At 36.0% G+C, this 19,147-nt stretch overlaps 1 protein-coding gene across 1 annotated transcript in view; it reads left to right on the top strand.

The window, feature by feature from the left end:
• The window catches only part of SHOC1 (shortage in chiasmata 1), a 45,097-nt gene that overhangs the window by 16,458 nt on the left and 9,492 nt on the right, over window positions 1–19,147 (top strand). Inside the window, exons 12-20 of the mRNA XM_039567728.1 lie at window positions 316–762; window positions 3,152–3,277; window positions 4,720–4,896; window positions 7,437–7,544; window positions 9,667–9,854; window positions 14,571–14,643; window positions 16,062–16,131; window positions 16,712–16,896; window positions 17,391–17,496. Of these exons, the coding sequence (XP_039423662.1) occupies window positions 316–762; window positions 3,152–3,277; window positions 4,720–4,896; window positions 7,437–7,544; window positions 9,667–9,854; window positions 14,571–14,643; window positions 16,062–16,131; window positions 16,712–16,896; window positions 17,391–17,496 (1,480 nt within the window). The remainder of the gene's footprint in view (window positions 1–315; window positions 763–3,151; window positions 3,278–4,719; window positions 4,897–7,436; window positions 7,545–9,666; window positions 9,855–14,570; window positions 14,644–16,061; window positions 16,132–16,711; window positions 16,897–17,390; window positions 17,497–19,147) is intronic.

The raw sequence follows: 19,147 nt of genomic DNA, 5'->3' as shown, positions 1-19,147 counted from the left end.
AAAAAAAGTTATTTTTTCGTCCTAATGAAGTGTGTCACATCCCACTTACTAGAAATCTAGCATCAATAAGTACTGTGTAGATGGTGAAAACTTCAAACAGTAGCATGGCCTTCTGTGTCTCAATATTGTACATTTTTCTTAGGACTAGTTAGTGCAAGTTTTCTAAAAGGAGATTCTAGTGATCTGAGAAGGCAGAAAGAAGAAATTTTAGAAAATGCCTTCTCTATAAACCACCTGAAGTCCTTAACTCCAGTGGGGAGAGAGAAAAGAAAAAATATCTACATCGCAGCAAAGAAATTAAATTGTATTTTTTAGGATGGCTTGAAGAGAAGAATTCTGTGACAAACCAAGAGCTGCTTTCTGCTGAAAGACATCAGTCAGAGAAAGTAGTCAATCCTGACTTGACACTGCAGACTCAAAGGCAGTGCTCTGCCATGAGTGCTGCATCATCTGCCAAAATTCACTGTACGAATACATCTGTGGAAGACCGTACTGGAGGAAGCATAAGAAAGATTAAGACAGAAGAGGCAACTTGCTTCTTAAACCAAGAAAAGAAAATCCCCAAACCATCTGAATCAGACAGCTGTAAAGATGTGTCTTCTAAACTAGACAACTCATCCTGTAGTGGAAAGCCTGCACCACATGCACTTGCTTCTGAATGGGCCAATGATGATTCTGATCTGAACAACTTTATTATGATGAGATCTAAACATACAGTCACCCAAAGAGAGGAAAAATATTGTGTAGATAGACCTGAAAAAGGTATGTGAACCAGTCTATTCTGCCATTTTTCCAGATTTAATTCTTTACTCTTTTACCAGTTACAATAGATGCTACTTCATCCTAGTAGGTTTATGGATAAAAAAATTATTGAAGTAAATTGGCAACATTTTTATGGTCTTAAATGTAGCTGAATTTGTAGCTAAGTATCTTACCTTTTGTTGTTTTCCTTAAGATATATTAGCAGATTTTGGTTGCTTGGTTTACTTGGGCTGGGATGGGGGGGTGGGGAAGGAGAGGCTCTTTTTTTGGGACAGGGGGATTTTTTGGTGTGTTGGAAGAGGTATTTCATAAAATTAACATTTGAGTTTATTCCTGTTCTGACAATGGTACTTACTTTAGGGGATCTCTTCCATCCATATATTCTGAATTGGATCTCCTGGCCACTTTAGAGAAGTAATAATCCTCAAATTCATTATAGTTATCAAATAGTAAATTTCAGTCCTCTCACTTCTGTAGCCTAGACAATGAACAAGAGTTGTTCATTTGAGCCAGTTACCTTGGTGCAAACCCCGTCAAAACATCGAACATTGAAGCAGAACAGGTATTACGGAAAACAGAAAATTGGTTGCTAGGCCTGTTCTTCTTGATGGCAGTACTTAGGAGAGAACATCAGACTATGTGTTCAGCATTGAAGGAATTCAAAATAGCAGAGAGAAAAAAGCAGAAGAATTTTCTTATTTGTTTTTAAAAGAAAGTATGTGTGACATAAAATAGCAGGTGACAGTGGCATACTTCCAAATTCACTTTTCAGGATAAAATTATATGTAAAAAAAAAAAGAAAATGTTTTTGGACTTTTATGGCAGAATTTTGACAGTAACTTTTATTTTTGTTTTAGTTAAATGTCCCAGCATTTAAAAAAAAAAAAAAAAAGTTACATAAAAGCTTCAGCAATAATTCCTGTAGAATTGGGATATTTGATTAATTGCAAGATTATGTAATCTTGTGGAATTAACTATTTCTTGGTAAAATTAATCTGTTTCTGACACTGTCGGAGATGAATAAAGCGTTTCATGGCGTCAGAAAGAAATAACCCATATTTTACAAGAGGCGCAGGTACCTGAGGTTTTTTGCTGCCATCTAGTGAAGTCTGGACAGAGCTGCGTCGCCCAACAAGAAATCCAAATGTATTGAAAAACAAGCTGTGTCGCATTCACGAATAGCCTTGGGGAAGCTTAAGTAGGTTCAATGCAGGTTAGGATATGTGCACAGGTAGACCCCAGTGTTGCAGATCAGTTATGCCTGATATATAGAGAACCCATTAAAATACGGAGGTCTGTTGTAAGTTACATCAATGTAGAAATTATATAAATCATCACATACTTTTGCAATAATTAAGAGTTTTTATTAAGGGTCATTCTAACCTTAACTTAAAATTAGTAAGGCCAGCATTGCTTGTAGGGCTCTTTGTTGTTTGCCTTATTTTTTAAAGATATCATTGTGTGTTATGTTTAGTTTAGAAAATACACACGAGGGAAGCAGTAGCAGCAATTCAATGGTGCAATTTTGAACCCCGGATAGCTTTTCAAAATAAGACAAGTTTTCTAAGTTAACTAGAATAAAAATTTCATTTTTCTTTTCTTTCTGTCTTTGTATGATTAGTTTGTTTTCTGAGGAAACTGACATGCTTAAGTAGAAAAATCAACAATATTTAGAAGACAACTATTCAATAAGAACCTCTCTCAGAAAAAAATATTCAGAAACAAAGAGATAGAAGAAGATTTGTGGCCAGAAGTTGTAGCTCTTGTATCAGTATCTATCAGGAAGAAGGGAGGGCCACTTAGAAATACTAAAAAGTTGCAAAATATATGTAGAAGACAGGAGAAAAATTATTTTCAATATGCAATTTTTTTTCTCTCTTTTTTTTTTTTCCATTTGCAATTTCTGTGTTCTTTCTGCTTGGCTTACAGTGTCTAACCTTTTCTGCTCACAGTCACTGATGTATTTTTCATAGTTTGAGCTGTTTATGGTCAGCAGCATCTTTTCTCTCATACATGTTTTTTCTCCGCATAAAGGTATATGAGGTTTCCTATGGAGCTATATTATAAAGTGGTAGTACCAGCTCCTTATTTTTCCCAGCTCTGTGTTTCTGTCCTTAGGAAGACTAATCTGATAATGCCTCACTTCTTGGGCTGTGAAGGCAGACAGGGACTAATTTGTTTTTGTGTCTTGTGGTTTTTTTATACTGTATGAGCCCATGAAAACAATAAAGAATTTAGGAAGACAAAATTTATGTGTCACAGAAGCAACTTATTTGAAAATATTTTTGCATGTAGAGTCACTTACAAAGTGGCTTAAGAGTTTTCTTATTCATTAAGCTGTTTTTGTCATATTTAGAGCTAAATATTCATTTGTGGTTTAATTATTTAGTGGTACAGCCTGAAGAGCAGCATATGCATGTTCAAGAAGAGGATGTTTCTGTTTGTGAGACTGTAAAAACAGAGGAAAAGACCCAAGAGAATGAAGACAGTATCACTGTCAATATTCTAGCATCAGGTATACTATTTTTGGAACTGCTTTACCTTCTCCCAGGTAACAAGTGAGAGGAACCAGAGGAAATGGTGTCAAGCTGCACCAGATGAGGTTTAGATTAGATATGGGGAAAAAGTTCTTCGTTGAGGGGGTGGTCAGGCATTGGAACATTGGAACTGGCTTCCCAGGGTAGAGGTGGAACCATCCCTGGCAGTTTAAAAAAACCTGTGCATGTGGCACTTGGGAACATGGTTTAGTAAACATGGTGGTGCTGGGTTAAGAGTTGAACTCAGTGATCTTAGTGATTCTATGATTCTATATAGTTTTGCAATATAATTTCATATTAAATAGTATTGCTCAGACAAATACAGAAATTATTAGACTTAGTCTCTTCTCTTTGTAACTGGTAGTACTGCAAGTAGATGGATATTTATTTTGGCACAGAGGTGAGAGCATGCTATGGAGCTCCATCTTAAGACTAAAGCAAATTGCATGCAAAATAAAAAGAGTAACTCAGACTTTGAGTTATGTCTGATCAAAATTAGCAGGCATGAAATCTCTTAGTGCCAGTCACTACCTTCCGTTTATTATTCTGCACATTTTTGTCTGACAGAGTAAATGAGAATTGGAGATGGAAGAGATCAGTAGTCATTTTGAAAGGAAAGGTCTTTAGCACAATAGAAATAAACTATGGATTTATCTCATACATGACTGGGCCTTACCCCTTGAACTCTGGCTGTTGTACAAGGCATTGTATCAAAAAGCATAGCTGACAACACTTTTCTCATGCAGTATAAATGGTAGAGGAGAATCCATAAAATACTTATCCAAGCTATTTTACAGCCTCAAATTAAGAATACCCAGCCCTAGGAAGTTGTAGGCCTAGCACAGATGAGTTTGGTTTTCCATGAAAATGCATTTGCTCCAACCATGTGCTTAATGGGTTTTTCTTTCACAGAACCAGTGAAAGAGTAGAGTAGTCTTTTCATCTGTTCCCATCTGAGATGGGAATCATAGCTCTAAGCTTATTTTTTAATTTTTTTTTCCTAATAAATTTTGAAGCAAGACTCCTTTAATGCAGCTGGGGGGAAAAATTAAAGCTTTTTGGCAGTCAAAACAAAAATTAGCATTTTGAAAGTGACTACAATGTAGAAGCAGGCTGTAGAACAATTGAGTAGTAGAACAATCTTAGTGTGAGTCACAGGAGTAGAAAATCCTAACTTCTCATCATGCAGTTTGATCCTGTTATGAAATGCGTGGAACAGTGTGGTTGCCTGCTGTGAGGATCAGCTGATTGCTGCCACTCAGGAGACTCTCTGGCAAGCAACTTTTTCTCCATTGATGTTGCAGCTTTCATGAGCAAGATAAAGTTGTTAATGTTTTGCTAGGTCTTTTGAATATTCATGTCCAGTAGTGGTATGTGAAACCAAACTTTATTATTATGTTTTGTTCATTGTGTTATCCAGAAAGCCAGTGCCAGGCATACTGCCTCTTGGAAGAAGCAGCCATTCCTGTACTAAAAGATTTGACACGTCTGGGTGTACTTGCTTCTGTTACTTGGAGCTTTGACAGTGTTAAATTTGATCATACAAGGTTTTTCTTAAAACAGCAAGAGAAAGTGATATGTGATAATTTTAAACAAGGTATGTCTTTTTAAAAAACATCTCTTCTTTTCTTCTTTAAAACCAATACAGATTTAATTGGTGACACAAGATTCAAGATGTTTTATAAATTAATGATAAATCTTTTAAGAGTTTATCTTACAGACTTAGAACAATTGATTTCTTCTTTTATTTTAAAAGTGTTTCCTCGTGGTTCAACATTACATTTATTAACCTCATATTGCAATATAAAAGTATTCTAATTGGATTTCATTTTAAAATATTTTACATATGCTTCAGAAATGTCATTTCTATAGCAAACAATGTTTAAATTTTTTCACATGCTAGATTTTAAAATTAAAAGTTTTCTGTGTGGTTTTGTTGTTTCTTTTCTTTTAGTAGCTATATTTTATCACACCTGCATGCTGCCAAATACTATGCCCATATAGAAATGAGAAGGAAAAGAAATCTGTAATAATTTGGTTTCTTTCTGACTTCATTTCTCTCCTATGTGGGATATGAAAGCCCAATAAACGCAGAAAAGTGAAAAGGAAAGTCAACAAAGTTAAGGACCCCTTACAAAGATTTTTGACTGTAAAGAGAGAGTCAGGAAAACTTCATAACAAAATAGAGACTATGTTTGAGGAACATTTAGAAAGTTACTTGTTATTTTGTGTTCTTTTTCGAGTTGTACAGCTCATAGTTGAGAACTAGTTGTAAGGATAACACAGTAGGCTGTCTACTGCCTGCCAAGTTTCTATATTGTGTCACAGATTATGCAATAAACGCCTGCTGTCTCAACTTCATTACTTTCTGTGCTGAATGTATTTTTTCTCAAAGAAAACATTAACGACCATGAAACCACAAATGAGAAAGAAGGCAAACAAAAAGAAACTGTAGTTAGCCCTGCAGAATGACAGCCTGTGATCTATAGTATTACCATATTAAAATTGTCAGCAGCAGTGTTCTCTTAATGTGAAGGAGCTTACAAAAAAGTAAACACCATCTTCACAAACATGAGGGACAAACATGGTATCTATATCTGTATCAGTGAATCACAGAAAGAAAAACATTAGTGAGAAAAGTATACAGAGAATTACTACTGCTTCTCTGAATCACGGAAAAAAATGTAAGAGTCTGTATTTCAACTCAAGATTATTTAAGAAGACTTACATCCTCTCAAATGCAGTTTACATGCTATAGAAATTGCATTTTTTCCCAACTAAAGCAACAGAAGGAAACAAGAACTTTCTTGCTGAAAGGCCCACAGAAACAATGAAGAAATTATCCTATTCATTCCTAATGAATATTTCTCTATCTCTGTAGGAGATACCAAAATCTCCCTGGTAACATACTTCTTTTATTTGCTTCCTTGTCTTAAATAGTTTCACAATATCCAGTCTTATTCCACTTTGCTCCAGAGTATTCTGATCTATTTGCCCCTTAATCCCTGAGTGAACATAGAAAACAATCACTTACTATGCTGGTAGTGATCTCTTAGCAGATTATTATTCACCTGCTGGTCTTTTCTGCATCAACTATCACCAAGTGCTCCAGTCTTTCATCATAAAACTGTGTTACTTTGTTTCTAAATGACCTGTATTCCTCACTGAGTTTTTATGGTGTTTGATGTAAAGAGCTGGACATAGTCCTTCGGTTTCAGCACCTTCACTAACAGAGCTGAACATTCACTTTCTGTATTTCGATGCAGAGTAGTTGAAAGATCTTAGCCTTTCATGCAGTTTCCAGCTAAGTCCTTCTGTATGCTGTGTCCTTAAGTTGATTTTTCCTTCCTAAGTGCTTTGCTTGTCTTTTTGAATTAAAAGTTATGTTAATCCCAGTACACAGAACTAGCTACTATTTTCCTCCTAGAATGCACCTTCAGCTGTAGTAATTTACACTTTAATTATCTTCCTCAACCATTTTTAGCATCTTGAAGTATGTATTTCATTATTAAGCACGCTTACTCTGCAGTTGAGTTTTCAAAAATATCTGGTTCATGATAATGAATGCTACTATTACCTGTGTGCAATTCCCAAAAATACCTTCTGTCTTCAGACTAGAAATTCGGTCTGGTTCAATCAAGTCCTAGAATATATATTCAAAATGGATACATAATACAGAATAGGAAGCCCGTAAATGGTTTGATTTATATGGGTCTAAGAAGAAGCAGATGTCATCCAAATTTACCTTCTTGAAGGTGAAGATTCTCATCATGAGATGTTAATTAGGTGTAGAGAATTGCCACACTAAAATCAGTAAAGCAATGTGGTTTTAATGATATGCCATGGGGAACTGTTATCTCCTGCTCCAGCAAGCACCATGTATCTGTACACACCTTTCAAAAACACTTCCCTGTGTGCCACTTGCTTTGGGTCAGAGGACCTGGGAAAAGTTATGCTATATTTTAAGCTATTTGGAAAGACCACCAGATCTGAAAGTTAACCTTTGAAGGTTATCTATGTTTAAGTGTGTTTAATGAAAATGCTTAGATACCAGGATCTTTTAAACTGATTACATACATATGTTATATGAGTTGTAAAATTTTCTGTAGACCACATCTCTGTCTTCTATTTGTAAAGGTAAAATAGATGAGAAGGAGATCATGCTGTTCAGACATGCTGCTCTGGTACACCTGCTAGTGACAGTTCGAGATCTGCTACTAACATGTGGCTTGGATACAGCTCTAGGTTTGTTTTCAGTACTGAATAATGATACCCAGAAAACCAAAGCTTTGTGTGTGTTCTGCTGACCGTCCCTCATGTTTGTAGCTGTGACTCTTTGCCATTGGGGTATATGCTTAGTTCATGACTAATAGACCATTGTTTATGTTATTCCATGGATTGTTAAGAACTTCCACATGTGTAATGTGTCTTGTATCTCAGAATGACAAATTTTCTTTGGAATCTCTGTGTGGAAATGGAGGAATGCAAAAATGTCAAGTCCTTCCCTATCTGCCATATATCTTTTGTGAGTGTGGAACACTCTCCACACAAAATAGCATTAGGCTTCATGGAAGTGAGTACTTAAATCTGAGAGCATTTTAAGCAAAATCTTAAATGTTATCTAGTGTGTCATGTGGAAGGAAGTTTAAAAGTACAACATTGGACTTACATAGAAGTTTTTTTTGAGCTATTCTGGTCTTATTCAAATTTGGAATATGGCAATCCACTGTAACCCAGTTTAATGCCTGAAATGATAGTGCTGAGCTTGTAAATTCCCATAGTTGTGTATTGTGAATTTTCAGATACCTCTATCAGGATAGATCCGTAAGAAGCTGAAGTCAGTGCTTACGAATGCCCTAGGAAAGTCAGACTCCCTCTGTCTTTATAGGAGATAAAGTTGCTTCGGAGCATCTAATTTCAGTCTGAACTATCCCCTGATGGATGGTGTTTCCTTAAAATTGATGTAAAATGTAAGACATCTGCCATGAACTGAACTGTAGGAAAATTAAATTATTTTGTATTTCCTTAAATGTTTCTATAAACAATAAAAGAGTAGGAAGAAGAATACAGAATGAATACATAAGTAGAATCCTAGGCACAATTCTTTTCTATACTTACTATAAATGACGTAGAAGGATGGGAGAAAGAAAAAATGAACAGTTCTTCCTCCACTGTTTATTGTAGCAGAACCACTCCTAGATGATATTTCAGAATTACAGAAACCACCTGTATTTCCAAATCTGAGCGACAGCTCACACAGGAAACTGTACAAGTAAAAAAGATCTGAAAAAAAATTAGAAAATTGAGCAAGATACTAAGTAGGCCTCGTGTCTTCACCGTTGTGGTGTTGTGTGTACTAGCTTGAAAACAAACCAGTGGGAGGCACCAAGTCAGAATAACAATTTAATAGGGAAATTTTAAAAAAAGGCAGAAAACACTGGTTCAAACTGACAGAGTCAGGACACAACCTGACACCCTGTTAGTCAGGGTGGCAGTAGCAGTCTGATAAGATGGTGGCTGCAGTCCTCCTGAAGTGTTGGATGTGGTTCTGTTGAAGTGGTGGTCCTGTAGAGGGGTCTGCTCTTCCTTGGAAGGTCCAGTGGTGGCTGTGTAGCTCCTGTCCTCTGGGAATCCAGTGGTAAGGGTGGCTGTGGTGCTCAGAATCTCAGATTATATCCAGGATGGAATGCTTGGTTCCTCCTTCTGGGTGGAGCATCTCCCAATGGGATGATGAGTCATGAGGCCAGGCATTGATGGGCTCATTAGCAGAAAATAGTCCAGAGGGAGGAGGCAAGGAAACACTGCCCCACCTGGTTTCAACAGCTCATCAGGATGGTAGTAGAATACACTGCAACCCAGGACGTTGTGCTGTGTGATTCGTCATGTAGTTATATTGGGTGTATTTATTCTTTATGCATTTTCAAATAACACCAGCATTGTTCACCATTTATACATAGAAGGCATCATTCAAAGTTGAGAATAGTTGTGATAATGAGTTATCTGAGAGGTAAACACAGGACAAAAAAGCTTTAGACAATGGTGATAGAAATACTGTTGTTACTTAATATAAATGATATAGGTTAATTAAATGTAACAGTGTTGCTGCTAGCATCTGCAGCTTTAGGATGTAATCTTGTATAATTCTAGCTGGAGTTACATAGCAGATACTACATAAAGTCTTAAAAATGCCATTTATGTACAGGACGAGTGGTCATATTCTCCTTCCATACTGGGGAGTCATTAAATTTTCATCTGTTTTTGTGCAAGATACTGTCACATAGATTTTAAATTGATGTACATATTGAACACAATGCTTGACAATTATCTTTTGTCACTGCATTTACTTCTTTTGTTGCTTTATTAACAGGTTATTTGTCCAAGGCAAAGGATATCTATAAAAACATTTTAGAATCCTGTTTGAATAATATCTGGAGGCAGTTGAAGATTGTGCAATACAGCAGCCAGAAAAAGCATGAAACACATCCCAAAATAACAGCACTTCAGCGTGAAATATTAAATTGGATGAAAAGTTATGGAGAGAAGCACAGTGTTAAGGTTAACAAACAATGTAACCAATTTCTCTTAGCAAACAAAATTGTTCCAGATAATATAAATAATTACAAAACTATATTTTAACAAGTGTTTGTGTATGGAAAAAAAGCCTAGTAATTACCTCATGGTATCTATTAAGGGTAACATAAATTTTAAGAACTTTGTCACAGCAGTACAAGTTTTTGTTTGATCAAATCTCCCCTTGCTGCATGCATGAAATAACATGCAAAAGAGTTTTAACACTGCCAAGGATTTATCTTGTTGCAGGTGGTTTTGTTTTCCTGATAAGTATATTGTATCACATCAGTAACTAAAAATTATGATATAACCTTTTACTTGAAAGTATCAATCATCTGACATGGAGAGAATCATAGCACAAGTCGCGGTTGCGTGATTGTACACTGTGGTGTACTCCACATACACCAAGGAGAGTGTGAGTGTTGTTATCCACAGATACACTGGTTAAGCAGAGGTTATCAGGCCAACCTCCTGGCATTTGAGTTACATAAAAAGCAAATATCTGTGAGTGATAACTTGGGCATGGAAGACAGGGCTTTGGACGATATTCAAATTATCCAAATATTTTCTTTCCTGGATATGTGAGTATTTTGGGTGATACAACACAGTGCAAAATACCTCTTTCCTTTACAGAATATTTATTGTTTCTTTACAGAATACTGATCACATTAGGAAACAGACAGAATGAAATGCATAGTGTTTAAGTGTTCTAATTGTTTGGAATAGAATTTATGCTCCTAAACACAGCCAAAAAATCTCTTTAAGTTTACTTTATTTTAGCTTCTTTCCATACTTCACTTCCTGAGGATTTATTCTTCTTGTGTTTCTTTTAAGAGTTTCAGTAGGTGCTCTGTACATCTTTTGATTAAATTTTGCTGAGAAGAACAATATAACAGCTTATTATACACCCTTTTAGAATTTAAAATTAAAACAAAGCAACAAAAATAAATTGATTGTCTTGTTGTCTACCCTTCAACAGACACACTAAGATGATTTTGCATCCTTTTCTTCTTCTTAAGAGCAACACATTTTGCTTTGTGACATTAGGATTATGTTGTAGTAGGAGGCTTATGAGAACTTTGTCATCTTGATGTCAGCTCAGTGATAATTTGGCTTTTCTTCTGAACTCTACTAGCTGTGATTTTTTAAAAATTTTAGCTATAATTCCTGAGCTTTTACTTGCTTGCTTCACTTAGTCATGCAGAGATATGCGTGCAATGTAAGGCTATATATGATTTCATTAACAATTATTAATTGTTTACTGTTTCCTAACATTCAGAGACAGGTTTCAATGAGCCAGAACAGGTAGGAGTATTTTGGTTTTAATAAGAAGTAAAAGTTGCGTTCAATAAACTATTTACTGTTCTATCGTATCACATCAGTATCAGTTAATATGATGTGAAATATGATAATCGCATTATCCTTTTATTAGCCAAAGTTGTTATTGATGCAGGATTGTAATGGTACATTTCCTTTATAAGGAAGAAGTTACTGCTGGTTTAGAAAAAAAAATTAATTTTGCTCTATCTTTCATTATCTTTGTACTTATGATTAGATAGGACATGACAAAAAATTTCATCTAGATCATCTAGCATATAATTAGATGAACATATAATGAGTCTCCTGTTGAATTGTGCAGAAAAGCAGGTCTACATTTTTAAATGCAGTTGTCCAAAACTGCTTATAAAGGTGCCAATGGATTGTCAAGTGGCTCTTCTGTGCACCTACTTGGAAAATTGAAATCTGCCTTATGATTGTCTATCTGACCAGAATTTCTTTTCTGGCAAGACCTAACATGCTTTTAATATTTACACATATGATTATCTTATGTCTTTAGTCTTAAGAAACAGACAGTGCTGTGTGCCTTCTTAAAAATCTTGTGTACACCACAAAAAGTGTCTATACAATGGCATAAAAGTTCAGAGATAGTCATGTCAGAAAGTCTGGTGTATGTATGTAGGTACATATTCTTCTTTATATACGTCATATGGCACATGTTTAGTTTGTATCAGTTGAAATGATGGACAAGGTAAACACCTTCTCTGGTGGTGATTCTTTTTATTACTGTGTCAGTTTGGTAGACTCTAATCCTTTTCAATATTTTTGTCTTAAGCAATATTTAATGAATCTCAGATCTCTGGCAGGAACTCTTTAATGACTCTATCTACGGACTGGAAAATCTTTCTAATTAGTTCAGCAATACATTCAGTACCTCCCTCCAGTACATCAGTACCTTGCAGGCTAAATTCTAGATATCTTTAGTTGAAGTTTTGTCTCCGTAAAGGATAGTGCTTATAATGTGACAAATCTGTCTAGTACAATAGTAATAGTGTGGTATAATATCTTTAGACAGTTACCTTTAAGTAGCATTTTTATTTTCAATCAAATATTCCCATTTAAGGTTTCTTCTAGAAGAGCTTTATTCAGAATAATAATGCACACATACACCCAAGTTCCAAATTGTTGATGGTTGGAGAAAAACTGCCAGCAAAACTTTGACCTTGAATATGGGGAGAGAAGACTTGAGACTGCTGGAGGAGCTACTTAGTAAGATCCAAGGGTAATCTGTTTTTGAAGGTATTGGGGTCCAGGAATGCTGGTCACTTTTTAAGAGCCATCTTTTTTGAGTACAGGAGCAGGCAATTCCAACGTGTCAAAAGCCAAGCAAGCAAGGCAGAAGCCTGGCATGGTTGAGCAGGGATCTTTTAGAATTTAGGTGGAAAAGGAACATGTGTGGACTTTGGAAGTCACTTATGAACAGGTGACATGAAGTGGCTATGGAGAGGCTGTTCACTCCTGTAGGGAGAAAATTTATGTGGCCAAAGCTCAATTGAAGTTCAAGCTGGCCAGCACTGTGAAGGATGACAAAAAATGCTTTTTTAAATCAGTCAAGAGCAGAATGGGAATCAGAGACAACATTGGTTAGTTGCTCAACAAGGTTAGTCACCTCACAAACAGGGATGTAGATGAAGCAGAGACATTCAGTGCCTTTTCTTGCCTCTGTCTTCCATCCCTAGAGACCAGTGTTAGAAGACTGTGACTGAGGATGATGATAAACTCTCAGCCAATCCTGAACTTGTTTGAGACTTGCTGCTCCATCTGGATGTGCATAGACCTATAGAGCCCAATGGGGTTCATCCCAGGCTACTGAAGGAGCTCAAAACTGTCATTGTGGGACCTGTCTCCATTATTTTTCAGCAGTCTTGGGAGTCTGGAGAGATTCCAGCTGATTGGAAGATGTTAAATGTTGTTTCAGTTTTCAAGAAGGGAAAGAAGGAAGCCTCTGGTAAAATTATAGAAAAGGTTGTTCTGGGAATTACTGAAGAACACATGAGACAGTGCAGTCATTGGCCACAACCAGCACAGGCTCACAAGAGAAAAGTGCTACTTAAACAACTTAATTTCCTTTCTTTTTCCACTTATGACAAGGTGACCCATCTAGTTGACCAAGGGAAGCCAGTGAGTGTGGTTTTTAATTTTAGCAGACTTTTGATACTGTCTCTCACAATATCCTGGATGAACTGTTCATCACAGAGCTAGACAAGTCCATAATACTGGGTTGGGTGAGCAATTGACTGATTGGTTGAGCTCAAAGAATTGCAGTGAATGGAATCAGGCTGGTGGCCAGTGGTGTTCCCCAGGGCTCAGTTTTAGGGCCAGTGCTCTTAAATGTTTTTATAAGTCATCTGGACACAGGAATCAAAAGCACATTAAGTGATTTTACTGATGATACTAAATTAGGAGGAGTAGTGGACTCTCTTGAAGGTAGAAAGGCCTTACAGAAAAATCAGACTAGAGAGCTGAGCAGTCACCAGATGTATGAACTATACTGAGAGCAAGTGCCAAATTCTCCACCTGGGGTGGGGCTATTGTGGTTATACATAAAAATTGGGAGAGAAGAGACTGGAGTGCAGTGGGAAGAGACTAGAAGTCTGGGTTAATGGCAAGTTGACTGAGGCCCTGGCAGCCAGGAGAGCCACCCGTGTCCTGGGGTGCATCAGGCACAGCATCACCAGCCGGGCAAGGGAGGGGATTGTCCCGCTCTGCTCTGCACTGGGGCGGCCTCACCTCGAGTGCTGGAGTGCCACAATACAAGGAGGCTATCAAACTTGTCTGTTTTCTGTGTCCAGAGGAGGGGGACCAAGATACATTGAAAGGCCTCAAGGGCAAGAGGAGGGGCAGCTGAGGTCACTTCTCTTGTTCAGCTTAGGGAAGAGAAGGCTGAGGCGTGACCCCATCACAGTCTACACCTTCCTCAAGCAAGACAGCAGAGGGGAAGGTGCGTATCTTCTCTGGTGACCAGCAATAGGACACAAGCAACTGGATGAAGCTGTGTCAGAGGAAGTTCAGACATATTGGGCAAAAGATTCTTCACTTAGAGGGTGGTCTTCCCTGGAGCAGACTCCTACATAAGTGGTTAAAGCACCAAGCCTGTCCATGTCGAAGAAGCACTTAGACATAGTCATTTGGTTTAGTTTTAGGTAGTCCTGTGAGAAGCAGGGAGCTGGACTCTATCCTTTTGGGTCCTTTCCAACTTGAGATATTCTATGATTGTCATTGTGGAAAACTCCAAAGTTTCTATTTTTGCCATCTGTTTATTCAATCTTGTGTTTTCTGTGCAAAGGAGAAAGAAAGATGTATGCAGGCTGAAAGAATAATTTTTTTATATTACTAGATTTTCTTTTACTTGTCTTCATACAGATACTAATCATTACAAGGATGGACTCTGAAAGAGAAAAAGCTGCCTTCATTCACCCATTATCTATGATAGAAGGTAAATAATTATTTTATGTATAATTTTGAAATAAAAAGTTGCTGTTATTCTGTGGGTTGCTGCATTCTTGTTTGAATGCTTGGTGCAGGTGTTTCTCCCTTTTCTTCTCATCAGGAGCCTTTCTACATACTTTTCTCACTGTTTAATATTTTCTAACTATTCCATCAGCCTTTTTTCTTTTTTTTAATTTTATTTTCTCCTGATTAAGAGTGGTATGATGTTTTCTATTGCGAGAGAGTGAAATGTATCTGTTGAGTCAAAGATTTTTTTAACAGAACAATTAGCCCATTGCCTAATTATATTTGCATCTGTTATCTTGATCAGATTGTCTCATTGTTTTTAGCTGATCATTGGTCTCATGCTTTCTTCCTTGCAAGCTTATTCAGAGCAGTTAGATTTTAAAAGTCTTGACTAAACTCCCCAGCATAAAGCCTTGAATGAGTAGTTGGGTACAGATCATATTTTCCCCTAGCTATGTGTTGCTGATCCTGTTTGCTAATTTGTTAAGTATGTCAGCATAAACTCTAGCAATATATAAAAATCAAGGTAAAAAAATTCTGTTTCCAATAACCCACCTCCCCGCTGATACAAACAGCACTTTCATCATTTCAGCATTTTACCTGTGAGTAATTTCTCAACAAGCTAGTTCAACACTGCAAATTCAGCTGGTAAAACAAACATGTTTCAGAAAAATTGTAATTTGAGACTATAGTTATGTTTAGAGCAAGTAATTGATCCTTTTATATTGTTTTTTTTAAATCCCTTTTCATAAATCCTACTGGCATGAACTTTATCACGTGTCATGTACTACACTGTTCTTTTGCCTTTAAAAATAAAGTTAAGATTTCCTGTGCTCTTAAAAGAAGAAAGACTGCCTTTTAGAATGTTTTGAAAGGGAGGAGGCATGTTCACAGTGCTTTTACTAATAATAATATTTAATGAAAAGGGTTTTATTTGTTTTAAGATCTTAAGACTTGGTTGCAAACACAGGTCAATCCAACTACACTTTTGAAAAGAAGCACTTGTGTAATACCGATATTCCTTCTTAGACACATCTTTCAGTTAAAATTTCAAATGTATAAAAAGTATAAAGAAATTTAACCTATAAAGGAGCAAATGTACTTCCTGTTGTATTATTCTTTAATTATTCATTTTAAGGTAACAGGGTTGTGAGTTTGTGAGAAGTGAAACTTGTTTGTGTTACTTTTTCCTTGGGTTCTGAGAAGGAAGTTTCTAAATCATTACATCCAACAGTACAATACAAACTGAAATTGTGTAGGACTTCAGCAAGACAGAGTATGTAATACTTAAAATTTTCATAACTTGTGTTGTTCCACATTTGCTACTTACTGTTGTGGATTGATTCGTAGACATAGAGGCTCATTTATTTCATCAACTGTTTAATTATTTTTAAGCAGGCTTGAAAGTTGTGGATTTGAATTCTGAGAAAAAAGGAAGCCATTTAGGTTGCAAAGAGATCATAAGCAGGTAAGTTAAATTCTTGATTCTTGAGAACAATTTCTTTAGTCAGGAATAAGGTCAGTGAAACTTTAGTTACTTTTTTTAATTTCTATGGCACTTTCCAATCTGAAGTGAAGTTTTCATTATATGAACCTACACCTTCATTTTTAAAGTGGAGAATTTTGTCCACTCTAGAAAAATGCTTAGCGAGGCTCAGAGGAACTCTCAGAGGACAAACAGTTGCATATTCCTAGCCTTATATGTTGTTTTGCATGTTTTAGAAAAACTTTTAAAGAGAAATATGTAGAAAAACATGATTTTTTCATGTTTTAGGGAAAAGTGGTGAAAGAGTGTAACAGAAGAAATGGCAAATTACGACATTTCTGGAAAATATATTTCAGGGAGATGATTGTAGGGAGAAGAGTACAGCTTTTATTTTTTAAATGAATTTTTAAGGGAGTTGGAACTCTAGGCAGGAAGAGTAAATATTTTTTTGTAAACAGACTTTAGCAGTTAGAATTTGTCAAAGTAACACTGTGTTTATTTTGCTCTGAGGGTACTTCTACCTGCATGTAATTTTATTCATGTTCTGTTGGGGTTTTTTAAGCCTTAGTAGATATTCCTGCATTATTGTACATAATCAGCAACTTGGACCTGACTTCCCTTGGACACACTTCTCATTAGTAATGGAATATGATTATTCTGAAAATTCTGGCTGGAAAAATCTGTGCAAAAATCTGAATGTTACTTATATGACTTTTAAAACCACCCTCCCTGAAACAGTACAAATGGGTAAGTGCTCTCCAGAATTGTAATAAACAGGCTGACATATGAAAACATTTTCTGTTCCATAAAATGGTACATTCATGTGCCTGTGGAAGAGAATGAGTAGTATGTTCTGAAGGATAAAGCTAAATAAACAGAGCTGGGTTATCTGTGCAGCAAAGAGGTGTTTTTCTTTGAGTGTAACCCTAGTTTTGGCTAGGATGTAGTAGTACATGTGGGTTTATAAGAGACTTGTGCCAAGTTCCCAGGTTGTTTGCAGCTTCTGCAAGCTGTATCCACGCTTCCTCATCCTAAGGGAATGTTGTAGATCTAAAGAAATCTGAATTAAAGTGTAATTTCAATGGCATTCAAGAGTTTAATCTGGGGGGAAAAAACCTATAGAGTGGAAGAGTTTTATTGAAGATGAATAAAACTTGCATTTTTAAAAGATATGTCCATTAAATGTATCCTTAGTTTTTTTGCTTGTTAAACTATTGTCTTACATATACAAAATGTTTCAGGGAATCGTGGTGGTTCCTGTCTTCTGGAAGTACAGATTCCATATGTATTTCTGACAACTGAAGGTCTTCTTAATATGCCAGATATTCTTCAGCTTTTTGAGTCCAAGTGAGTGAAAAGAATCTATATGGACTATTTATTTTCAGATTTTCAGGACATGTATGTTGTTCTACTGTATCATGTATTAGTCATTTACTTAGCTATCAGGTACATTTCTGCAATTACACTATTAACATTTTAAGAGACAAGAATATAGTTTTTCTGTTGAAGTTGATAATTTAGTACTAGAGATTCACACACATGCCTACCAGAATAGAATTGGCCAATTTTTTTTTATTGTTATAATGAGGTGGTACTTTTTAATGAAAACAACTTTTTAAATTGTCTACTTTTCTCTGAAAATTGTAATGCTAATCTTTTTTTATTTTTCTTTAATGCTTCTTCGTCCTTGGAAGACTTTGTATTTAATTCATTGTAAAAATTGCTTTTGGGGTTTTTTTTTTGTTGTTGTTGTTTTTATCTGGTGAAGCGATGCTAAATACCCAAACTGAAAAATAGTAAAACATCTTATTTTCTGATGCATCACAGTATTTGGGAGAGACGAAGTTTAAAACAAAAGCTAATTTATTCATAAAATTCAGATCTACTATTCACTTAATTTTTAGTACTCTATAACCTGTACAAAAACTGCCAGGGTTGTAAATTATTGGGCTTCTTTATTATTTACTTTAACATAATTTTCTTGAATTTTGCTTTCACAGTAATACATACCTGGTAAAGCTACCTTTTATCTGATGGAGGGGGAAAAAAAAAGAAAAATAGAAATAGGGACCAGAGCAACAATATCTCTCAGACATGGTGACAGAGATACGGGTAGCTGATTTCACCATGTTGCTGGAGAGACATGCCAGTTTTTTTCCTAGCTTTATCCTCGAGTCAGCTGTGGAGCCATTTTTGGTCTGCATCTTATTACAGTTCAGTAGGGGAAAAAAATTTATGTCTTTGACTTTTAAAATTTGAACACATAATCTGACATGCTTTTAAACTCTGACTTGTTCAAGTTCTCTGTTCAGTCTGGCCATAAGCCAAATAGCTGGGAGCGCTGTTTTGTTACTTTCTCACTAGCTCCTTTTAGCACTGGTGAAGAGGTTAAATAGGTGAGTAAAGAGCTGTACAATTTCAGAAAAGGTAATAGTTTAGTTTTTTTAAAACATCTGAATACACTGCCCATACAAGTTTCTAGAGGCCATAGTGCTGGCAGATTCACGTTTAGGTCTCTTGTGTTTCCTAGTAAAACACAACAGGAGGCTGTGCTGCTGGCAGTTTTAAGTCACTGAGAAATTTTAGGATCATACCAATGGCCATCAGGGAGTTTGCTTTGCCTTGTGCTGCACAATCATGAAAGGAGGAAAAGAAATGCAATATGCAAAGTTAGTCAGTAGGAGTTTCAAATTATCTATCTTAGTTTCTATATTACCTCTTTTTTTTGTAAACTCAAAGCCTGGATATCAAGGTCATGCTCAATGCAGTTAGCAACATAATTTAATTTCACTAAATCACTGCTACATTGATGTGTATTGTTCAAGTGTGTCTTACAGTGAACTGAGCATTTGAGAAAGATCAAGACTGTGTAAGTTTAAAAACTGTATTAAAGGGTATATGTTATTCATTTGCTTTAAGAAAATAGTAGTATTTTATTGCTTGAGTTTTAATAAAATAATTTTACTTCTTCAGTTACAGCATTACCTTTGTTGAAAGA

The sequence above is a fragment of the Corvus cornix genome, chromosome Z (genome assembly GCF_000738735.6).
Source record: "Corvus cornix cornix isolate S_Up_H32 chromosome Z, ASM73873v5, whole genome shotgun sequence".
Taxonomy (NCBI): Eukaryota; Metazoa; Chordata; class Aves; order Passeriformes; family Corvidae; genus Corvus; species Corvus cornix.
The sequence above is the reverse complement of the archived record's forward strand: the minus strand, read 5'-3'. Positions and strand labels throughout refer to the sequence as shown.